Here is a 24,581-nt window from a genome sequence, read left to right on the forward strand (position 1 = left end):
CACCCAAGGCTGCTGTAGAATGGTGAACGCATGTGACGTAAGATAACGTAATGTAACGCAGGCATTATATATAATACACACATGTATGTATGTATGTATGTGTGTGTGTGTGTGTATATATATAAAAATGTCTGTGTGGTATTATGTTATCTTACATGTAAAATGTGTTAAATTAAAAAGGCTGATTACTGGTCATATATATATTGCTGTCAAGGCCTACTGATTTAGCTGTGACATCATGACCCTTGTATTGTGGTATTTCCATATCCTTTGTGTTTATGGTAGTCTATCTGCTAAGACATCTTAGGTAGCCATTGTAAAGATTGTGGTTATACATTTTCTTTTTTTTTTTCATGGTTAGTCCTCGTTTTTTTTTCATAATTTGTCTTGTTAATGAAATGCTTGATAATGATCAGGGCTTGTGGTGTAGTGGGTCCCATGGGGAAACACAGTTCAATAACAGATAGTAGCATTTCCCTTGTGAGTTTTTAGCTGTTTCGTTGCCCAGGCAACCATACAGAAACTGCGCTATGAGGGGGTGGAGCTGAATGCCCTGCCTATGTCACCTAAGCAGACCGAGTCAATGACTGAAGACCTTGCACTTTGGGATGTCTACAGGTTAGTTGTGTACAACACAGACACTTTTATATTACACATCCACAACTAACCAGCAAAACATAAAAGCATATCTTTAAACAAAGCAGAGCTTTTCTGCTTGACACAAGCATACATGATGTTCCTGCAGGCTTCTGGGTTAGTTTTGCCAACATGATTGTAAGCCTCTGTGAAGCTGATGAACCAGAGATCTGCTATGCAATGAAACTGCTATGGCTTTTGGCTAAAGCATTGTGGCTTAATGAATGAGTCAGGAGAATAGCGAGATTGTGATTTCACTGAAATAAAGTTTCCTTTTAACGAAAATAGGTTTTGCCCTGAGGATTAACTCAGAAAAATAGCAAAGCTCTGATTCTTGCAGATAATGCTCCTCAACAGACAGCAAAAAAGTTGCCCCACTTTCATGCAACTTTTCCTTTTCAACAGAATCTGGATCCAGGAAATGTCTGCCTATGCTACTGATAACTTCTTGCGTGGGGCGGAGCTGGGGGCTGAGCTTAGCGAGGCGTGGTTGGTGGTCAATGCCGCAGTGTATCTCTGGAACTACAACAGCCATCTTTTAGCCACCGGGGGGCAAAGGCATCTGCTTCCCATGCTCAGCAAACTGGTGGATTTGCTCAGGCAGACAGGGCATGCTGGGTAAGGCTGCACTGTCAGTGCTTTTATATACAATTATCTAAGCTGTACAATAAAACAGCGGACTCAGCACAGCTAATCAACATTTAAACAGCCTAAAGCCTGCGGGGATAACTCAAACACGCACAAAAGTTAACAAGAAGGGCACATAAAGCTAACAGGCTAACACATGCTAACAACAAAGGGTCTATCACACAAAGCAACAAGACACACGAATGAGATCCCCAACGGAGCTTCTTGCAGATGTCCGTGGACCCTGGGGACCTTCCAAAAGAGTCAGGGCCTAGCAGACCCTGGGGACCTCCCGAACACCATCCGAAGTCTCTTTATATAGGTGGAGGTGACCAATAGGCAGGTGGTAGGTGGAGCTGGTTGGCTTCAAGTCCTCCCACAACCTAAAAGAGACAGGACGCAAAAAACACAGCCAGCCACACAGAACACGTGGGAGCATACGTCCAGGGACGTAGCACTAATCTAATCTTAATGCCCATCTTAAGGGCAACCTTTGCACACACAATACTGCTCTGATTGTTCTGCTTCGGTTAAATTGCTAAAAGATACAAAAAAGCACCATATGATGTCATAGACAAGAGGTCTCAGAAATTGCTCTTTCGCTCATTTTTATAATTTGCAATAAATTGCATACTGCATAAAGTATGAATAACCCAGCAGCTAGAGATGCACATTCCGGTGTATTTCTTCATGCCAGTGCCAAGACTGGGTAAATGGTGAGGGTCATGTCAGGAACGTCATCAGTGTAAATCTTTTGCCAAATGCAATTTTCCATATCGAATTGGGTTAACAACAACTGAGCAAAAGGTGAAGAGATGAGTGAAGGTAACTAAATTGATTTGTGACGTGAAGGTACCAGTAACTAAATTGATTTGTGACGTGAGGGTACCAGCAAGAGTAAAATGGAATGTTTACAAGGCAGTTATGAGACCAGCGATGTTTTGTGGGTGGCATTGAGTAAAAGACAGGTCTGGAGGTAAAGGTGCTGAGATTTATGTTGATGGTGGCATGGCAAGACAGGATTAGGAATGAGTCAGTGCAATAGAGCAATAGAGGTTGGATCTTTTGGAGACAAAGTAAGAGAGGTGAGGTCGTGTTGGACATGTAGGTGGTTGGTGTAGAAGAGGAAGATGCAGAGAATGAGGGGGAAATGGATATAGTTGATCCACTGTTATGGCTCCTAACAGGAGCAGCCAAATGTAAAAGAAGAAGAGCATCAATTAATGAAGGAAATTTGGAGAGAAGATTTCAGTGATAAGAATAACTACCTCTGCACTCTAAAACAAAAAAAATAATGATAATAAGTATGTATGTAATAATAATAAATGTTATAATATGTATGTACTAATATTACACATGAAGCCTAATTCATGGTATGATATGTTCTTATTCTGTTGTGTCTGCAGTGAAAATGCTATGCTGGCGTTGCTCTGCGATACTGTGGTTGAAGGTCTGATCCAGCCATGGTGTGTGGTGGATGGAGGCACACCAGCACACATCCCTGAGGGCACTGGTGGTGGAGGAACCCAATCACAAAAGAAAGGAGGTGGGAAGGGTCCAGAGAAAACGGGGAACATTAGTACCATCACATTAGACCCGGCCGCCCTGCAAGATGTACGGAAGGCCCTGGAGGTGAGCTGTGGGGTGGAAGGTGTGAAAATTAAGGTGTTTCCAGTTGTCAGTGAGACCAACAGTGGTAGACAACACTGATAGATTAGGGATAGCATCTGAGCCTCTCACCTTTTGGTTTAAATTTATTCTCACACAAACACCTCCACTGACAGTATGTAGAGAGCATCATGGAATGGGCTTCTATGGCCAAGCAGCAGCATCCAAGACTTACACCATCACATGCAATACAATGCATTGGTGAAGTGGAGTTGTTTTCTCTAAACTGAATCACAGTCTGAGTTTGGCGTATACCAAACTGGATTGTTTCCAGCTTTGGTCCGATCTGCGAACTATGAATGCTTCAGCATACCAAAACATTACTGATTCAACATAACATGGGCAAGGTCCATAAAGACATGAATGAATGCGCTTGGTGTAAAGGAACTTGTCTGGCCTGCACAGATCCCTAAACTCTGTTGATAGAACACCTTTGGGTTGAAGACTGTGAACCAGACCTTCTCATCCAGCATCAGTAGCTGGCCTCATGCTCTTTTTGCTAAAGTTCATGTCAGTCTTAAAGCAGGTGTGCCAATAGTTTTACCAATATAGTGTATTCATAGATTAAAAGAAAAAAAAACTGCTTCTTAACCCAGTCATTGCTCTCATAAACACACAATCCAAGCCAATGCATGGCCTCACAAACCTGTCCCAAAATGCAAACACACACATGCACACACACACACCTCTAGCTGAGATGATGGGAGTGGACAGGCAGGAACGGTCTGTGGGGTCTGAGACCAGTAGACCGTGTCCAGAGGCCAAACTCAGTTCTGTCAGGTCGAGATCAGGGCACCAGAGAGAATGGGCACCTGGAGGGTGAGACATGCAGTGCATGCTGGGAGATTCTGGCACATATGCTGGCTGCAAGTGACGTGGTTAGGTTCTGTACAGCCTTGTTTTTTGTTTTTTTTCCCTCCATGCTGACTATTTTCTGAAAGACGTCATGTGACAAGGGAGGTGATGAACATGTGGATTAGCGAACACGTATGGCAGCAGCATAAGTCCCAATTCACCCAAATTCCAGTCTTATTTGCATAACACAACGCGTTTGTCTTTTAATTAATCCCCATCATTCCCTGTGCCCATGCGGATTCGTGTCGAAATGAAAAGCTCTTCACGGGTGAATTATTCAGTAAGTTTCTGCATAATGCTTTCCCTTTTTCTCGACATGAGCTAAAACTGCTCCAAAAATTCTGGGCTCCAGATGCTGTTGCCATGGGGAGCAGAGTGTGGGTGCTGGGGGGAGGATACTGAGATGTTGCCACACCCTGTAACTGTTTTCGTCTCATTCTGCTGCTTACACTGCCTGGAGCTGTTGCCTCTCTGTGTTGCTCTACTACTCTTGAACGTGTTTTTCTCCCTGACTGCCAACCCAAGGTTTTATTTATAGAGAAAAACCACAACAGTATGAGTGATTATATGATAACCGAGATTGGTAAATATGTAAAAATTCTTGTCAAAAAGCTTTACCTGTTTTCAATCGCTCACAAATGGCAGAAATTTGGGTTTGTCTTTAAAGTGTTTTGGTCTGAATTTCAGTTGTCTGAATTTGCCCTGCGACTGCCCAGCGGAAGCGAGAATGTGCCCATTGTGGTACGAAAGCGGCTCATCCGCAATTGGGTTCGCATCAAACAGCTACTGCAGCAGCAGATCGGACCCAAGCTGGATGCTGGCAGTGAGGTGCATTTCACATCAACACTGTATGTTAACCTATAGAGTTAAATCCAGTTAAATGTATTGTGCCTTGCGAGGGGGATTTAATCCTCGTCTAGGAGAATGCTCTTCTGGGTAATGATTGTGCTTGTGTACTGTGCTAACAAGAGCTTACCCAGCAGACACAGTGACCTCGCACAAAACTCAACTCTTTCCAGAAAAATCCTTCTTATACATGTCTTCTTTCAGAACCGAACATTGAATAATTTTTATAATCCCTATCTTTTTCAATAAGACACAACATCTAGTACGTCTTATGTGACTCACATGTCACTCACTGTGCATGCAGCCCATTAATCCTTCCTTTGGAATGCACCTGCAGAGTGACAACGGGGTGATAACGGCAATGACACGAGTGCTGGTTGCCGTGGAAATGATGATATGCAACACCCACCCATTTATGATGGAGTTCACTGTTCCGAGCCTCACTGTGGTAAGATCTCATTCAGGACAACTTTAACAGGAGCGTGAAGTAGTCATAAAAGTCTACTAACTACAGCAGCATTCCTTTATTACATGGTTATATCACAGTTTGCATCTGATCTCATTTAGAAGCATATTCGCATGAACACATTGTGCCAGCTCAGTATTGAGCACTGAGCAAATGCAAGCAAATGTAAATGCAAGTCAGTCTGCTTTAAAGCCAGTTTAAAAAAAGTTCAAGGTATTATCTCTTTCTCCCTCACATCACCCTCTCCACCCACTTCTCTCCTTCTCTCCTTTTTTGTCTCTTTCACTCTAGCTGGTTCAGATGGCATTAGAATGTAGGTGGACCGACCCTGTGGTTGAGCTGTATGTATGGGCTCACTTCGCCCATTTCGCCTACCAGTCTCATCACCATGACCTGGTGCTGACCTGTACCCAGAGTGCATTGCAGCTGGAATCGAGAGCGATAGAGAGGGCAAAGGCTTCGTGTTGTGCTCTGTAAGTTGCTTTTGGATTGATAGTTAAAGCAGAACAGTTACATTTAAACAGCAGTGTGAAGTTCTGGTGACATCTAGTGTCTGTAAGGCTACATTGCAAAATTCTGTTATTGGAAATAAAAGACAAATGCATTTTCACCACATTCATATTACTAATAGTAAGTTATATATCAAGTTAGTTATCTTTTCTATTTGAAACTATATATCTATATTATATCAGGAGGTTTTGCTTTAATGAGGGACTATTTTTTAGAGGCACTATAAAAGTTTCCAGCTTTTCCAAATAGGGAAACTGACTGTGTCGTTACTCATAAAATATCAAATAATAAAATGGATTTTCATTAATATGTGAATTAATGGGATTTTGACATATAATCAATCACACATCTAGTAACCTGGCTTTGAAACACAAACCTGTTTGAAATTGTTGTCTGTTAGGTACCCTGTAGAGGCAGTACAGGAGATGCTCAGCAGTGCTGCATGCTTGAAAGGTCTCAGTTTGCTGCAGAGGACAAGTGGACATCTTCCTAGCTACAGAACAGCTCTGGATCTGCTGCTGGACAGTGTCAGGTCCATCTCGACCTCACTCATAATTGTTTATTCTTGCCCATTCACTGCCACTGTGTCCCGTGCACTTTTATTGGCTTATGTTTTAATGTGTAATACTGTAAAGCATATTTAAAATTATAGAAATGTTAGTATAAACAGTATGCAAACATAAAATAATTAGATGAGTAAATGTTATTTATGCACTCCAGCCCTCTGTTATTTAAGACTTTATCTATCACTTTATCTACACAGTGTGAGGACACAGTCCTGTTTAATTTGGACAAGGATGAGGATACATCATATGTGCAACATGATTTCTGTGAATAAATGTATCTATTTTAATTCTTTTCTACAGGCATGCAGTGAAAGCTGGTGCTGGCACTCTGTGCATGGCATCAGCACGAAACTTCTGGAATGCCTGCTTACCCTTGCTGGGTACCGCTGCCGAGAGGCAGAAGCTCAAAGAACCTCTGGAGCTCATCCTGCATGCCATAACTTCAACCAGTGGCAAACCTGCAAAGGTCATAAAAACATGTATGTTTTAAAAAATAATAACAATAATGACATCACAAACTGAACTTTTTGTCTTTTTTTGTCTGAAAAGGAGAAGGATAAGAAGGAGACTGGACCATGTAAGATAGCATCAGATCCCATGACCAGTAAGTCTCAGTTCAAATGCAAGAGTACTTGTGATTTGTTATTCATGCTCGCCATCATCCTGCTGCTCTCACTCTCTGTTTCTCTGTGAAGGTCTGTCCGAAGATGACCTGGCTGTGAAGGTAGCTATGTACAGTCTATTGTTCCACATCCACGCTGACCAGAAAGACTGGAAGGCAGCGCTGCAGATGTTGGAGCGGGGAATCAGAGAGACACCCAGCTGCAAACACAAAAGGTTGGTTCCAGTGCCTAATCATCAAAGCACATTCCTCTTGTAATACTTACACTGTTTTCTTTTTACTTGCGAATCCTTAAGTTGACACCAAAGGGGACCATCTATTCTACTATGAAAGTCAGTTTTTCAGAATATTGAACTACGCTGGCTCTCAACATGTGACTCTGCTGTATGTTTAGGTTGCTGTATGAGCAGTGCGTTCAGGTGAAGGCCTGGCTGGGAGACAGCACACAGATGGACATGCAAAGGTTCAAGCATGAGGGCGAGGCCCAGTGTGCCCACATGTGGCACAGTGCAGCTCTCAGCTCCAGACAGGTGGAGCAGAAGCTGGCCTTCTACCAGAATGCCATTACCTCTCTACAGGTGTGAAATATTATTTTAATATCTGCCACATGCTGTCATTAGACCCAGCAGCTTGTCTGTAAGTGAAAAGTCTCCACTAGTGTCTACTTTAAGCTTGATATTATAGGGCTGTGAAAGTGTTTATTGGCTGTTCAAAGTGCTCTGGTGACACTTAATGGATATTGGGAGGTACTGCAAATGAAAGTTCAACGTACCAATAAAGATATTACTCAGTTAAAAAGAATTAAAGTGTCCATTACATACATATAAAATCAGTAGAACCTTCTTGAAATGTGTGTTGTCAGGTCACTGTCTTTCGGTCATGTTATGTGGAAAATGGCAATATATCTGAATAAAAATTACTCTCTGACTGTCTGCCTTTCCATTGTGTGCCAGAGCCCACCAGGCCAGTGGCAGAAGGTGGAGTACCTGTTGGAGTTTGGGGCGTGGTTGTACTGCCAGCAGTTCCCCCTATCTTGCGCCAAACAACAGGTGCACTGTGCCATCGACCTGCTTCTGCTGATGAAGGGCATGACAGGAGATTCCATAGGTATTTACCACAAGTTTGTATATGGATACTCTGCCCTTACTCTGTGAATTGCCCGGCTTGTAACATATAACTGAGCCTTCTTTAGACTTTTCCCTTCAGATAAGTAGTCAAATTGCTGTTATTCTGTGCATTCTACTCACATGAGGCGTGACCCCAACATGTATAGGCGTGCAGGAGTGCTTTACTGAAATCATAATAAACTCAGCAGTTACTGTTGTCTGTTTCTTCATCTGTTGTGGCTAGACGAGGGAGATGCTGAGCCCCAGAAGTCGGGAGAGGGGGGCAGGCCGGAGTCGACAGCAGCAGGTACTGGATTAAACAGCTGCTGTGTGAGTGGCTCCTGCAGGGCTGGGACTGATTTCTCATGGCCTATTAAATGTGTGTGGATGCCTGTGTGTCTGAACATGCTGTAATGTAAGTGGTGTTTTCTGTAAATATGAGTGTAGCATATTTTCTAATTTTGAAGATATTTGTGTGTGTGTGTGTGTGTGTGTGTATGTGTGTGTGTCTGTCTATGTGTGTGTTGAAAAACCAACAGAGGAAGCACTGAAGGAGGTGGAGCAGGGCCAGTCAGGTGCACATCACGACAGTCTGGACGAGATGATGGAGGTACGGCGTCTAGACTCTCTGATGAGGGCCCACACACTGCTGGCTCTCATGACCGACAGGGTATCGCCTGAATACCAACAGCAGCTGCTCTTGGCCAACACATTCCTCCTGAGAATATGGCAGGTACGGCAGCCACACCTAACACGCTCATGTTATTATAAGCTCTCTACAGAGTAGGTCAGGGTTATTAAAATCTGATTTTCACACACTGTAGTTTTCTGGTCTGTCTATTTGAAAATATGTCATATTTAAAATGTCACCATCTTGTATCTCTCAAGTACAAAGTGCTTTACGATTTTACAAGTGGTAATCTTCATTGCAGGTGTCTATTGCAACTGTCCAGGATTTTGTCAGGGAGATGAAGAGCCCTCTTGTTCCTCGCAGTCATCTTGTGCAGTCAGCTATGTCGAAAGAAAAAGACAAGGAGAAGGAAAAGTTGAAACGACCCAAAGATGTGAGCACATATCGAGGAGACACTAAACAGCAGATAACTTAAAATTGCAACCATTTCAGTAGCTAAACATGGATTAACTTTGGGTTGCTAAATGAGATAAATGAATAAAATGCACAAAAAGTTTAAATGCATAACTATATCATATTTCATTATTATAATAATCTATGTTCATGCTATGCAGTTTTGAATGATGTAACTTTCTTACATGATCCTGTCCTAGTCACCTACAGTGCCGGAGAAATGTAGGCAGAAAAATCCAGAAGGTGTGTGGTTGCCCTCCACCCCAGAGGAGTGGGCTCGCTACAAGTGTTCAGAAGACGTCCGGCAGGAATTTCGCACCAGCGCAAGCCCCCGCTGCATTAACCAGGAGAGCGTGGCTAGGCAGGTGAGGGGACCCCGTTCGGGGCCCATGCTGACACAGAACCAGCAGTCGTTCGACCACTCGGGGCCCAGGTCCGCACTGACAGATAATCAAAGAGTCGGCTGAGTGGAAAAGTTTGATATCGACCCTTATTCCAGTCCTTAGGGCTGTCACTAGGGCACGCTTAAAAAGCAAGCGCAAATATCGACCCAGCGAACGGCAGAGGTGAGGCAGCATTAGATTACTCTCAGATAAAGACGCCCATTGATCGCTCTGATGGGTGGTACTAATTTAATTGCATAGCTGGGTCTCCTAATCACACATTTGACACACGTTTAATTTATTTATATATGCCTTTCATGCTGAGTTTTTCATCAATTTCATTGTCCCCGTGTTCGGCAGAAGCTTTTTTTCTTGTTGAGCTGTTTGACTCATGTGTCAGAGAGAACATGCTTGAACAAATGTATTTATTTAACTGTCTTAGTGTTATTGTAGATGAATAAATAAAAAAGGCATTAGTTTTAGGTTACATTAGATGGTATAGATGTATGAAAATGGGTCAATATTAAATTAAACAGAAATTGTAGAAATTGCTGCATAATCTGATATTAAATAATCAGAAACCATGTAAATTCATTGTAAAGAATGTAATAGCATCTTTTTTGGTTAAATTTGACATGTTGCAAGAATGTCTGAGGCATTCTTCTCATGAACTTTTTTTAAACAGAATCACAGTATGTTCTTTCTCAAGCTATTGGCCGACGAGCTGTGCTCAATTTCTCTCCATCATCTTGCCCTGCCCGCTCTGCACCTGGCCGAGGTCATCGCTCATGACCTCAGCAACAACAAGGGACTGGCTGACCTCTACCGTCTCAGGTGAAATGAACCCTAACAAGCTCTTATGTCTGGATTGAAGTGCATTGCTGTTTTTCTTCAGTGGAGCACTGGAGGAATATTAACATTTGGATTTAAAAGAGTCAATAGGCAAGGGCCTAAACAGCTGTGTGGCCGTGAGAAATTGACTTGTTATTGATACTAGTTTTGATAGAAAGTTTGGAGTAATGCCATGAGGTGATGTGGTATGATAAGTGCACATTTACCCTCTTCTAGAGCAGTGGTTCCCAACAGTTTTATGATCTGGTGTTCACCTGACTACCTGAATATAGTGATTGACCAGGCTTTGGTATTGATAGACCTTTTCTTTCTCAATGGCATGGTCATATTTCATCAGGCTCTAATTGTGACAAAATGGTTAAAGGAGCATTAGTGCTGACCAGACGAGGATGGGTTTCTCTTGCTGAGCCTTGATTCCTCTCAAGGTTTCTTCCTCTTTCAGGGCGTTTTGCTTTGCCACCATTGCCTTTGGCTTGATCACGGTTCTATTGTTAGAAGATTTGTGAAAATGTACTTTTAAAAAGCACTGTAGAAATAAAATTTGATTAATTGATCGGTTGATTGATTGAGCATTAGAGATCATCCGTCACATGGAAGATCACCACAGAGTTCCAACCATAACATAATTGAGGCTTAATACAAGTATTCAACTCTCCAATCCATGCTGTAATAGAGACTACGGGCAGTTCAAATATATATTTTTTACCTGTATACATTGAGAATTTTATTCTCTTTTTTTTGTTTTCCCTTCAGGATAGTGCAGTGTTGTCGTGAACTGGGCTTACAAGATTCTGCAGGATACCAAGAGAACATCTACAGCCTTGTCAGCATTCGCGAGGAGGAGCTGACAGGGTACCTGCCTTTATCTATCCTTCCACAGCCTGTGGTTAAAAACTGTTTACATGATATCCTCAACCTTCATGTCACCTGACTGTCTCCTTCTCTGTGTTTCTGTGTAATTAAAGGTGTCGAAAAGCAATCACTCTTCAGAAAGCCAGAAGTACCCTTCAAGTGGAAGCTGCTAATGACAAGAGCTGCAAGGTCAGTTTCAAAACTCCTTAATGCCAATGTTTTTTCCAATGTTATACATAAAGAATTAATCTTTTTTTGGCAAGTTTTTCTTGGCATTAAATGTCATTGTAATTTTCACTCTCATCAGAAGCCAGTAGCTGAACAAGATGGCCTGGTGGCCTGGCATTCGGTTGAACCGTCTGCTCAGGATGTGTGGCTGGACAAGGCTGAGCTGTGTATCAGCATGGGGCTGTATCAACCAGCCAGAAAACTACTGGCAAATGCCCACCTGGTGGCCAAGGTAAGCCAAGCAAAGGGCACCGTTCCTGTGTCCAGAAGCAGCACTTGTGTTGTCCGAGATGCGTAAACATCTGCTCCACTAAGCAAGCTCATTCATCAATTTGGACCCTCCACATTGTTTGCTAATTGGAAAGGTTCAGCAATATTCAACAGACTTTTGAAGTACAAGGACACCCATCATGCCATACATATCCTGCCAGTGCTTTAATTGAATAATGACAATATAAACATGCATTATTAACCATAAATTGAAATGAAACGTTAAAAATGGCCAATGTATTCAATATATGAATTGTAGATTTTCTAAGTTTGGTAGGTGTTTTGTTGTGTGCTTCAGGAACTTGGAGACCCCACATCATTGACTAAGTGCTTGCACCTTCTTGCGGTCTTGGCCAATAAGGAACAAAATCCGACCTTCTCCTTGGCTCTGTTGGAGCAGGCCCAGGATATGAGAGGAGATGAGTACATCTGGTGCAAGATTACTCTTACTTTACTCACTGCTATAGAGGCCCAGGGTGGAGAAGATGCACCCGACCAGGTACCACTGCACTGATTTCTGTTTCACAGTGGCAGAGTTCAGATGTAACTGTGTTTTAATTTTTTGTCCAGGCTTCTCAAATTATCGAGAAAGCATGCGCTGTTCTGAGATCAGCATTGGAACAAAGACGGAACAGGACACCATTTCTCCATTTCCTTATTGCGTTGCTGGAAACCAAGTAAGACTGCACATTATTTTCAAACTGCGGAGCACATGGATTTATGCTACTAAGCATGTCTGACAATTTTCTTTTTTCTTCTTCCCAGAGGTGCCAGTGTGAACCTGCACTTGCTGGAGACTATGAGCCCAGGTGTAGATCTGTCTGAACGCTCACAGCAGAGGCTTCTGGGATGCTGCGATGTGCTGAGGCACAGCGGGACTGAGCTGCTGCTGCTGGGCCGCAGAAAAGAAGCTGTCCAGAGTCTAAAGCAGCAGGCAGAGACACTCAGGTCCGATCCCATTAACACAAACTCATGCGGCAGACGTGACTCAGAGCAGACTCAATCCACAACTTAAACTCGGGGCTAGTAAGGACTTTCAGTGGCTGTGGTTAGCTTGGAGTTTCCAGAAATATATTTTGAGATAGACCTGTCGTAAGAATGGCAATAACATGATTTCACATACATAGCTTGTGGTTATGAATGCAGAGAACAATAAAGGCCAGTCCACTGTAATGAGGCAAAAAAGAATCACTTTGGCACAGTGTCTGCCTGCAGAGCAGCAGAATAAGATAAATGCCACTGCAAGACCAGATCAGAGTACCAAAAGCTGCAATTAATTTTCTATATTCTGATCTCGCCTTGCAATGGCATTTATGTTATGTTAAAATTATAACAAATATTAGTATTAATTTAAATATTAATATTCTTTTAAAACCAAAATCAGTATGTCTGGCATTCAATGTACTGTTCTAGTGTCATAAAAATTGCAGATGATCTATTTTTTTTGGAAATGATTTAAACAAATAGATATGTTAAACAGCAACATTTTTCAACTTACCGGTATGTCATGACTTGTCAATTAATTCCTAATGTTTCATTTTTAGCTACTTTTAAAACATTTATTAATGTTTGTCACATTACAGAATCCTGGCTGCCCACACGGACAGTGCAGAGATGAAACATCATCACATGCTGGAGGCCTTCAGCCTGCTGCAGCAGGCCGTGTCTGTTCAGGAGGAAGTAGTGTGGAACGCCCAGAGTCTCCTACCTGCCGAGGTGCAGTATACCCCTTCAACAGGCTCTAGTCCGCATACAACAAAACAAGAACATCACTGACATTCATTTCTGCACCTAGGCTGATAGTAGACATCTACATCAGTCGAACATCTGTCAAAGTGAACCAGAAGGCCATAAAGTCACAGGTTCAAACCCCAGTTACTACCATTTTGTCCCTGAGCAAGACCCTTAACCCTGTCCATGAAACTACTAATCATAAGGTGCTTTTGATAAGAGTGTCTGATAAATGGCATAAGTGTAAATGTAATGTGAATTGTGTGTGTTCTTGGAACTTTTATGGTTCTGATAAGATGCACTCAAATGTAAACAGATTCTAGTAAATCACTGAATGCTCTCCAGAATGGACACATAATCATTTATGGCTCTTTATTTTTCCCCACTGTTTGTACATCACAAAAAAGTGTTTTTATGTGTTTTTGACTAATGTTTCACAAATGTAATGTGGCTAATTAGTTTCACACTACATCTGCTTCTGGGGCACAGGACTGAGGGAAATACAATCTAAAGAATGCCTTCAAAGGGCCTTCTGGCAGTATTTTAAAATCCGAGAATTTTTCTCAAGCAGCCATGCCAGTCACATTCATTTCTCAATTGCATTAACCAATCAAATGTCTTGCACACCAATCTCAATTTGAGACAAAAAAGTGGATGCATGTCCCAAAGAGATTATGTGTTCAGCAAACTAGATTAGCTCATATGAAAATGCAATTTTGTTCCCTGAAAAGGAAAAAAAAGTCATGCTGGCTTCACTCAGTCCCACTCTACATGTGGCCAGGCTTTCTTTCATTCATTTCACCCTCACGTCACCTTTCCACATTTCCCCACTTTCCCTAGAGGATTATTTCATTATCCTGCATCACACATGGCTCTCATTTTATCATAATGAGAATTAAAAAAAACTCACACAGTCACTCAATAGATGAATAATTCAGGTTTGCTAAAGTGTTTACACCTCTTGATCATATCCCAACATTTCCCCTGTGATCACGGGTTGTTCTGGGGCATGAGGCTCCATGAAAGTCTGCCCCTTGTTCAGTCTGCCATGAGCACGGGCATGTGAAGAGGCCATGTGTCCGCCCGGCACTGCAGATGGACCAGACCCCGGATTAAACAGAAACACCATTTGTCCACAGCAGTCATTCAAGGGCAACGCACAAACAGCTTGGGTTTTTTATTGCGCCGACTGTTGATAATGTCCGTGTGGAATCCAGGCCTTTGCATCTATTTTGCCAAAGACTGAATGTAAGTGTGGGCATGGGGGTTCTGCTGGTGGCTTCTGTCAGCAGACACTGTGCTGCACCGGTGGGATGCCATGTCTCTGCTGTGAAGATGCACTACAGTCTACAGCAGAGGGTGCTGGCTTCCCAAAAAAAAAAAAAAAAAAACGTCCATACCAGCAAAAGTGTCAAATATCAACAGCGTCTGCTCTGAAAGCGAAAGGCTGGAACCAAGCACATCTGACCTATAATTTGATCCACACGGAGAGAAGATTGTATTTTCTGGATTGATGTTCCCTGTCCATGTACCTGTTGAAAGATGAATCAACCGACTGGACATTAAAACCTGAAGCAGCTATTTGGTGATCTCGCTGTGGTTTGCCCTGAGACCTGTTGAGTTTGAAGGGGAGGGGTGGGTGGCTGAGTTACAGGAAAATCTATTTTCTCTCTTGTCTTGTCTCCCTCTCTGGTAGACTCCACTGCCACCCGTTTTTTCACCGCCTGCTAAGTAAGTTACGAAGGATTTCATAACAACCCATTTCCAGTTCTGGTTGTGGCATTTAAAAGCAGCTATTTCTCTTAAAAGCAGCTATCACTCAAGTGGAATGTCACTGGAAATTCAGCGTGAACAGATATCAGCTGGACCAAAAAAAAGAAACTAGACCAAATAAAGAGATACAAAAGTCCATGTCTCTGAGTGTGTGTGTGTGTGTGTGTGTGTGTGTGTGTGTGTGTGTGTGTCTGCTCTACTAGCATATTCCTAAAAAAGGTTCTGTTTTGTATCCACAACTCCAAAACCAAGAGATCTCCAGTGTTGCAGATAATCCCCCATCAGCTGATTATTATTATTATATATTTTTTAAATCAAAAGTGTCCTGCTTGAAATCAGGTGTTGGTACATTACATTTTTGTGTGTGTGTGTGTGTGTGTGTGTGTGTGTGTAGTGTGTGAGGGTGAGCCTGCCATGTGTGAGGTCTCTGCAGCGCTGCAGGCTGTGTCTTGCGGACCAAGCCCTGCTGATGTTGGAGCTACAGTGTGAAGAGCAGAAGAGCCAGGAGCTGGAGCGGCAGAGGAGGACCGTGGCAGAGAGGAGCCTGCTGGAGTACATCCAGAGTAATGCGGAGCTCAGCTCTGTGGAGCAGGTGCACACACACACACACACACACACACACACACTTTTTTGCAGGAGTCTATGTAATGTATATGCATACACACACAAACTAGAGTTGTAAAAAAAAAACAATACTCAGATATTAATCAATATTAAAAATGGGTATCAATTTACATAGTTTTCATATAGTTTTCATAGTTTTGATATTGTTAGATGAATGTTAAAATATTTCATTCCTTTGTTATGTTATTATAAAATTAGCACTGTTAACTGCACAATTGTGTTGGCTCATTCCAAGTAAGCAGTGGTGGCCTAGCAGTTAAGGAAGCGGCCCCGTAATCAGAAGGTTGCCGGTTCGAATCCCGATCCGCCAAGGTGCCCACTGCTCACCCAGGGTGATGGGTTAAATGCAGAGGACAAATTTCACTGTGTGCACTGTGTGCTGTGCTGCTGTGTATCACATGTGACAATCACTTCACTTTTTAAGCTAGTTCTAAACCTGATCAAATAATTTTGTATATTGTTCTAATAAATAATGTTATCAAAACGATCATTATTTTTTAAAAAAGAGAGGAAGAGCGGTATTAAAAATAATGAAAACCCCAACACACACTCAATCTTAGTCTTTTCAGCTGAAAATGATGAATGATGAAGTAATAATGAGTAGAACAGGCCTCCTCCAACATGAAACATCTACAGAACATCAGCAATTGTATGCAGCAGTAAGGCTGTGAAAAATCACTTATTCCAGGTAATTAACAGGTTCATATTTTTCTACACTGTGCTCAGACACATTAGGCCCACCTAAAGTGCTAATAATCCATATCATGTCAGCATGCACCTATTTCCCCAAGTGTAATTGCATATACAACTCATTTTAAGCAAGATTAATCATGTTGACGTTTTCATTTCATTTTGCTAGAGCAAACGTGCAAGCTCATTTCATGTGAATACAGTTCCATGAGGAAAAGTCTGCTCATAGTATATACCAGAAACAGCAGATATTTTCTTTTTTGCATTGTACAAACTAATTTTACCAATGTGCACTCAAAGTAATTGGAAGAAAAGGGAAAAATTACCCCCTCACCACTTACCCTCAAGGGATTATCAAGGGTGAAGGGAGGAGTGAAGAGAATTTAAACGCAGAAGTAGACTCCCTGCTTTCCATGCTGCGTGTGAGCAGCTCTTACCTTTGCATGGATCTTGGGAGTATGTCTTCTAGTAGAAACACATAAGAATTTTCAGAGAACTGTCCCATAATTTGTCCTGGTGAAATGCAATCCCCATTCATTTACCTCACCACTTCATTTCATTTCTGGTGGTTAGGAGAATGGCCTCACACCTCCAACTTTGTTAGTTCAAACCCATCCTCAGACCATTTGTGTGTGGAGTTCCCGTGTTGGTGTAGGTTTCCTCTGGGTTTTCCAGTTTCCTCCTGCCAACCAAAGATTAGGGGATTTGAGACTCTCAATTGTCTATGTGTATTAGCATGTGAGTGAATGGCTTGTTTGTGCTGCTGTGGAGTCCCCATGTCCGGTGTCCCAAGATGGGCTGAGTAGTGGTTATGGGAAGTGGATTGAGTGATTTAATTTCATATTATCGAAATTGTAAATAACATATACATTAAAACTGCATACTATGGTGGACACAATGTTCTTGCATTTACGTTATGAGTACTGAGGGTTCTGTATTGTCTACTGGAGAACATGGCAATGGTATGAGCCACACAGAATTATTCAAAATACGCTAAACAGAACAAGGTTGTTATTGATGGTTACTGATAAGATGTGTAAGACTACTGGTTTGGTTTAGTGTACACACCATAGAATAGTTGGGTCAGGTCTGGAGCTAAAGAAAAATCGTAAACAGAACATTGCAAAAGTCGAAAGGGCTTTCTTAGCCCTCTACTGTGTGTAAGAACTATAGCGTTTTAACCCTTAACCCCCTCCAAAACCCAGAAATTGATTTTCTCCTCGAAAAGGCAATCTCCTAAATTAGAGCTGGATTGCTGTAGCTTAAGGTAGAACCCTGAATTTGAACCAAAAGACAATGCCATTCATAGCCTCACATGAAGAAAATCTTCTGAGAGCCCTATACTGATATCTATTTAAAGACACTGAGAATGACTGTAGATTTTTATATAAAGGCCACCTTCAAATATAAAAGCGTATTTACCTGTGCACAAGGGTTTGTTTATTTTTATTCCATTGAATGTTGTCCATCTTGTGTATTTTATCCTTCATTACATCCTCTTTTTTTATTTATTAAACATCTAGAAAGCTGCAGCATCACTGATTTTTTTTTTCTTTTGCTATACAGAATTTAAAGGAATGAAAATAAAAGATAGATTTTATTTAGACAATTATTTTTGTCCAAAAACAGCCATTGCAAAAGAATGGATACTCTTAGCATTTTCCTGTTACTTTTTTCTGATGACGATGACACACCATGGAAGACATAAAATAATGTGCAGTTCAGTTGATGATGATGTATTTTTCTCGATCATCCCACTGCAGCAGTGGCTGAGCGTTGGCAAGACACTGGGACAGGTGGCGTTGGACCAGTTGACTGCAACACACTCCCTCTCAATGGACTGTGTGGAGACCAGGGCTAGTTCACTGGGTATGATGGGAAGATGCCTGAGGCTACTGGCTGTAAAGAAGGACCCCCTGCATGTCTCATCCATTTGGGAGACACCGCACATGGTCAGATTTGTTGTTGTTGTTGTAGTGTGGAACATTTATTCATTGACCGCACTTTGTTTACAGCCAAGTGCATTGTAGTTATTATTCTTAACATACAGTATTGTCAGTGGATTGCAGTTAATAATACATATAGCAATGGGGAAGGTGTGAACATATTATTAAAGCATGTTTATTTTATTGATTTGGGGAAGTGGAAGTATCGCATATTTAATTGACTCTAAGACGAATACATCCTGACCCAGGAGTTCATTTCTGCTTTGTGAAGTTTGCTTGATTCTGCTTTCCTGTATAATTCACTCTAAGGCAGAAAGACTTATAACCTTATAGGACAGGAAGCCCTTCATTATTTTTGTCAAGCTGGACACTGAGCAGTTTGGTTTGCTAAAGCTGCCTCTGTCCCTGTGGTGAACTGAGCCCCTTCCCCCCAGCAGGAAGACAGCGGTCCAGAAAAAGGAGCCCCCCCAGCAGATGAGGACTTGTCCAGTGGAGCGGTGGAGCAGAGAATGTGTGCTGCCAAAAGTGCCAAGCCGCTGGTATGAGCCCTCAGCCCACCCGTCTCCTTCTCAATCAGCCCGTCTCGATGTCGTTCTCTCACACACAGTTTGACAGAAGGACTGGTATCTTGGCAACCTCCAGTGTGTTAAATCAGGAAACACCGCTGATACAATTCCCCGTTCAATTTAAAGGGCCATGGTGAAGAAGAGGTTTCCCACCTCTGAGCTCTAAACATCTACCTACCTTCTTCTCCATGCTTCTCACTCTCTCGGTTGTAGAACGGTGCCAGAGGCTGCAAATCACCTCATCTCACAAGCTTTTTTTGTCCCACATGAATGTGCTGTTTTTTTATTTTCTTCCAGAAGGGTAGGCATGGCCCTCATCTGCTTTTGGCCCAGGCGACTGAGATGCTGGCCCAAGCCATCGGCCTGTCCCTGCTGCATGGCCTTCTCCAGCCTTTGCAGCAGGCCTGTGTTAGCATGCTTGAGTGTTTTGGCTCACACCAGCCAGCTGCCAGTGGCCAGTACCTAGCCTTGCTGCAGGTGTGCATGAAGAAGAAAAAAAGAAAACTGTGTTTTTTGCATGATTTATTGGATGCTTGAATGTTTTTTTTGCTCATACAGCTGCATGCTTTTCTGTTGTCAGAGCTGCCAGTGTTGTTCTCTGCTGTCTGACCTGCTGACCTCGTCTTGCTCTGACACCAGCCGCTCTCAAGCTGCCGCTTTGCTGAATCTGCGGCGAAATCTGCTGGCCACTGAGGACTGGTGCAGGCCTGCTGACAAGCTCCAGCTCAGGGAGACGGAGGAGTGCCTCTCTGGCCTGTCCAAGGTAGCCGCCAGCCATGTGTACACACTGCCCCCTCTCAGGAGACCTGCATGTCAAAAGATCTGGCAACATATGATCCTGAACTACTAGTAAATCAAATCAAATGAATTGTTGGCCATGAAAATTGCTGGAGGGAATGCCAACCGTTGTCTTGGCTCACTTTTAAAGACCCCTATGGCTTCATTTAAACCATCCTGAAATGTAAATAATGTCCTACATAATCCAGGACACCCCTATTTCCACTACCAATTCTAGATGTATTGCCAGCTGAACATAAACCCCAAGCACCTGAGCATTCTGGGAGACCTGCCGACGAACATAAAGATCCTCTTGCTCCAGCACACGCCAGATCGGTATGGCTTGTTGCATTCCCTTATGCGCTTCATGCATTTCTTTCGAACAACAAGAGGTTGTGTACTCTGAGTGGGCACTAATTAAAGCTGTGTAATTGAACTTTTACTTACTTCCTGCTTCAGGTCAGTGCTCTATGGAGGTTTTTACGAAAGGAGCAAAGCGTCAGCAGACCAGAAGGCAAAGAACTTGCAGGCTACAGGTGAGGGGGTAACACTTTGTAAACAAATATTGTCAAGTGTCAAAAGTTGAAATGACATTTTATTGTGACGATTGGTCCTTACTTTACTCTCTACAATTTGGAATTGCATAGCACTGTGAGGTGAATAAGACTGCAACATTGTTTGTGTGTGTATGTGTGTGTGTCAATCCAAAGGTGCACTGGAGTGCAGTAAAGTGGCCAAAGCCTTAGTTAACCCAAAGGCTCTACAGAAACTTGTGGAAAGAGCCAGAGCCTTCAGACTCCACATGCAGGCTAATGCAGATAGGAGCACACATGTAAGTGTATTTCACTTTATGAAAATGCTAAAGGTTTTTTTTATTAACTTTTTGAAACATTCATACTTCAGCACCAAATGAGATTTTAGGTAAGTACATCCAGTGCTTCTGACTTGCAGAATATTCCATCAAAGTTAATGAAAGGTTGTTAAATGTTCTATTAGCAACTGCATTATGACACGCCATCACAAAATGGCTTAATTCTGTGTGCATTTGAGGGTGAGATGGACATAAGGCTTGGGGTTTAATGCACCTGCACAGGCAATCTACAAAAAATAAGGTTATCATTGAACCTTTATCATCTGAATCATACTGTGTGAATTATTTTAATGACTACCGTGACAACCGTTATTCTAATAGGTATTTGGTTCATTCTGACTCTAATGGACACAGCTGTCTCAATTTAGGATACTATTAAAAAGACAAGTAAAATTGTAAATTGTATAAAGTTTTATTTTGATTTATTGTATTAGTTTAATGCAATTGGAATATACCCCATGACTGTGATTTTATTTTATTGCATTTTTCACTTTTATGTAAGAATTCACCATGAATCGGCTAAAATCTATATTAATCGGTTCAGATAAAAATGAACAAATGAACTAGGTATTGTGCTATTGTGTGGAATGGCACAATGTGGAGTGGCAGGGCAAAAAACTGCATGCAAAGTGAACAAAAAGCCATGATAAATATGGATGTTGTGGTGAGGAATGCCAGACTGGCCCCATGTGGATTTTACTTAGTGAGCCAATTTTTCTTTATTGATTTTTATTATTTTTAAATATTTTTTTGTTATTATTTTCTAATAACATTTAACACAGAATGTATATGTTTCTTTCTAGGTCTCAGCCTTCAGAGCTCTGGTAGATGAAATGGAGGAATATCTGCAACCCATCCTCTCGCAGTTGGATTTCTCCAGCTTCAGGTAAACCATGTTCATTTTCTCATCTCCTGCTACATGAAGTTTGTTTATCAGCTGGTTGTGCTTGAACCATGTGCTATTTACATAACATGTTTTTTTTTATTCATTTTTTATCTAGTTTTTAATAAACTACTCCTGAGTTTGCCTGTAAATGTTATCATGTAAGGCATTGTCTGGGACAGTCTGCTCCTTTGTCATTGTCAGCACTTGTATCCTTGTGTGCAATTAGGGCTGTGTTTGGGGTAGTTTTTAGGGTTGTTTTTTGGGTCAGAGGGCTGTCTGTCCTGTTTGTGGGTCTGTCGGTCCGACCAGAGCAAGGAGGCACGTTCACGGTGGGCGGTCATCTCCCCGCATCTCCCCAGACCCTCTTTCATTTCCGCATCTGCAGGACGTCTCTGTGGCTGTCAGCTTTCCGACTCTCCCCCGGCACCGTTCACCCCTTCTCTTATCTTCATCCCACAGACCAGAGCCGCTGCCGATATCCATCTGCGACGCTGCCCGATCCAGAGACAAGGAGAAGAAATTAGCTGCTGATAAAGGCCAGCCCGGTGAGTTCGACACTCAGCGTGCATCAGTCTGCATGCTGCACGTCAGCGTCGGTTGCCTTAATTATCCTCGAGAATATGCGAGTTTAATGCTGACATCAGTACATTTGTTCTTTCATTATTTAAATTGGTCCAGGGTCCTGCTTGCCAAAAAAGGGATTTTCCTGGAAAATTGAAATGACACATATAAGAGCATTTCTTTATTAACAAAAACATCACCACACCCTGTCAGTTGAATACTGTGCAGCTTCTATCACACCAGCATATATCCATGATTATGTTGAAGAAGGGGAACAAGACACATCTCCAGTGGAAGGAGTGTCAATATGATTAGGTTGGAGTGGGAGATAAGCACTGTCATCGTCTGTTCTGCGGGTGTGGCAATCCCAGAGTTCATAAGTGGTTCTTCCACTTAAGGAACCAAATTGTGCGTATCCATAATGTGAGTTCTTCAGGTCAGATGATGATGATGACCTGCAGTTCACATCAGTTAGCAGGAAATGCAATATTAAAATTAAACACTTGTTTTTGCAATCATACGTCAAGCTGACGTCTTTGAGAAGTTGAAATGTTTTACATTGAACCGCCCTCATAAGCTGAATAAGAATAAACACTATGAATTGAAGGTATTTATACTGTACCTTTATGCCAATTTAGGGAAGCAAATTAAATTTGTCACATGGGATTTATTTCCCTATAAGCCAAGAGCTTTCCCTGACCTGATAAATCGGTTTGCTGCAGTGAGTCCTGTAAATAAGGGTCACCAGCTGTGTTGACGTGTCCTGTTTTCAAGATTTATTCAGCATTTTCCCCCACGCTTGTTTATTACTGGAAAAAACATTGTTTTACAGAAACAGATACAGTATATAGGGGTGAAATGAAGTTCACACCGACTCTATATCTAAACACCCGATAAAGAAAATAATGGGGAGCTGGGTGTTTGTGTCACCCTCAAAATTAAACAGTACTTTTTGAATTATTGTAAGTGTCATCACAATAGCGCATATTTTTTTTCTACAGCATTGCAGTTAAGTCCAGCTGATAAACTCAAACTCTTATTTATTTATTTTTTTTTTTTACATTTCAAGTTTCAAGAGTTTCAAGAGTTTTATTGCAGATAGTCACGTATTGATAGCATGATGGTCAACACTGCTGACTTGTAAAGGAGACCCCATCTAAGGTGGACTAGTGATGCTAAATTAGTCCTGATGCATGGGGGAAGTGTGTGTCCTTTTCACCTTGTGCGGTACCAGCAGTGAGTCCCTCTTCAAGATTCCTGGGATAGACTCCAGCTTGCCTGCAACCTTGACATGGATGTGGGATTTTAGCAAAAGGACAACCTGCATAATTAATCAACAGACATGGTATTAATCTATATTTTCTTCCACAGGAAGTCCTGTTGCGCAGGGCGAAAGCGTGATCCTGCTGGTCGATCAGGAGATGATGATGCTCCCTCTAGAGGCCCTGGCCGTCTTGCAGGAACCTTTGGTCCTGTCTGTGTCTCGTGATTTCTCCATGCAGCTCTTCCATTCACGTTTACAGCAACAGGAGACTGGTGAGAGGGTCGCCGATTCACAAGCGTTACACAGTCGTCAGCTCTCCTCAGGGCAGGGACTCAAAATATCTCAAAGGCTCTTAAATTTGCTTCACTTTGTTTCAGGGCAAGGCATTTTTATTACTTCACAAATATTAGCAGTTTATAACACATGCATACATTTGCTAACTTTGCACATGTAGATTTACCAAAGTGGCTCATGGCCCTGGAACTGGTATTTTGGGAAAGTCTAAACCCATCCAGAGGTATTTCTGTTAATTTTCCATTAAGCTGCCTAACGGATTGTCAGAAGCCCCAATAAAATTTGAATGCTAATGCTGGATTTTAATAGGAGCTGCTCTGTCAATATTTAGGCCATCCTCTCTTTAAAATGCAAAATTAGCTTGACTGCACATTTGCTGTAAGAGTCAGGCAATTTATTTATTTATATTTTTTGTAATGTGATTTAATTAATTAACCCAACTTCTGGCAAATTCTCACATTAAAATGATGGTTTGAGTCTATTCATTCTGGCACATTCTCACATTAAAATGATGGTTAGACTAAGCTAAAGTTAATGAATTATTTCTTATTTTTAATTTGTATTTATTTAATATTAGTTAATAAGTTAGTTATTAGTTTTTTAATTAATGTTGCACCTTTAATGTGACCTATAACTTTTATCATTGAAAATCAAACAGATTTGTTATGGGAAAAATATAAACACATAAGAATACACACACACTCTCACCTGTTTCCATATATTTTGGTGGCACATCCAATTACTGGCTTCTTGTTCTGACAGACACCTTTCATTAATAAGATCTTTTAAATGCTTTAAATCTCCATGAACCATGTTTTCTGCTGTAGTAGCATGTAGTAGCATCAGAGTAAATGTCAGGAAAATCTATCATCCTGTCTTACATCAACTATCACTCTGTCTTACATTCACTAGCATCCTTTTTTTATATTCACTAACATCCTATTTTACAGTCACTATCAGTTTATCTTACAGTTATTATCATCCTGTCTTACATTCACTAGCATTATGTCCTACATTCACTATCACT

At 41.7% G+C, this 24,581-nt stretch overlaps 1 protein-coding gene across 3 annotated transcripts in view; it reads left to right on the top strand.

The window, feature by feature from the left end:
* The window catches only part of cfap46 (cilia and flagella associated protein 46), a 47,146-nt gene that overhangs the window by 13,941 nt on the left and 8,624 nt on the right, over positions 1–24,581 (top strand). For 2 of the 3 annotated variants that reach the window (XR_003750594.1, XM_028989957.1), the window contains exons 17-51: positions 509–618; positions 1,042–1,254; positions 2,670–2,895; positions 4,474–4,614; positions 4,970–5,080; positions 5,390–5,571; positions 6,009–6,140; positions 6,475–6,640; positions 6,724–6,778; positions 6,870–7,011; positions 7,191–7,374; positions 7,750–7,903; positions 8,147–8,209; positions 8,442–8,635; positions 8,835–8,966; positions 9,187–9,351; positions 10,055–10,203; positions 10,975–11,073; positions 11,187–11,262; positions 11,381–11,533; positions 11,870–12,070; positions 12,142–12,248; positions 12,337–12,519; positions 13,155–13,287; positions 15,470–15,667; positions 18,153–18,341; positions 18,770–18,874; positions 19,199–19,378; positions 19,482–19,664; positions 19,917–20,014; positions 20,138–20,214; positions 20,389–20,510; positions 21,353–21,435; positions 21,895–21,980; positions 23,368–23,532. Coding sequence is in view for 2 of the 3 variants with exons in the window: in XM_028989957.1 (XP_028845790.1) it covers positions 509–618; positions 1,042–1,254; positions 2,670–2,895; positions 4,474–4,614; positions 4,970–5,080; positions 5,390–5,571; positions 6,009–6,140; positions 6,475–6,640; positions 6,724–6,778; positions 6,870–7,011; positions 7,191–7,374; positions 7,750–7,903; positions 8,147–8,209; positions 8,442–8,635; positions 8,835–8,966; positions 9,187–9,351; positions 10,055–10,203; positions 10,975–11,073; positions 11,187–11,262; positions 11,381–11,533; positions 11,870–12,070; positions 12,142–12,248; positions 12,337–12,519; positions 13,155–13,287; positions 15,470–15,667; positions 18,153–18,341; positions 18,770–18,874; positions 19,199–19,378; positions 19,482–19,664; positions 19,917–20,014; positions 20,138–20,214; positions 20,389–20,510; positions 21,353–21,435; positions 21,895–21,980; positions 23,368–23,532 (4,957 nt within the window). In the remaining variant the exon portion in view is untranslated. The remainder of the gene's footprint in view (positions 1–508; positions 619–1,041; positions 1,255–2,669; positions 2,896–4,473; positions 4,615–4,969; positions 5,081–5,389; positions 5,572–6,008; positions 6,141–6,474; positions 6,641–6,723; positions 6,779–6,869; positions 7,012–7,190; positions 7,375–7,749; positions 7,904–8,146; positions 8,210–8,441; positions 8,636–8,834; positions 8,967–9,186; positions 9,352–10,054; positions 10,204–10,974; positions 11,074–11,186; positions 11,263–11,380; positions 11,534–11,869; positions 12,071–12,141; positions 12,249–12,336; positions 12,520–13,154; positions 13,288–15,469; positions 15,668–18,152; positions 18,342–18,769; positions 18,875–19,198; positions 19,379–19,481; positions 19,665–19,916; positions 20,015–20,137; positions 20,215–20,388; positions 20,511–21,352; positions 21,436–21,894; positions 21,981–23,367; positions 23,533–24,581) is intronic. The other variant, XM_028989958.1, reaches the window with a different exon arrangement.

The sequence above is a fragment of the Denticeps clupeoides genome, chromosome 8 (assembly GCF_900700375.1).
Source record: "Denticeps clupeoides chromosome 8, fDenClu1.1, whole genome shotgun sequence".
Taxonomy (NCBI): domain Eukaryota; kingdom Metazoa; phylum Chordata; class Actinopteri; order Clupeiformes; family Denticipitidae; genus Denticeps; species Denticeps clupeoides.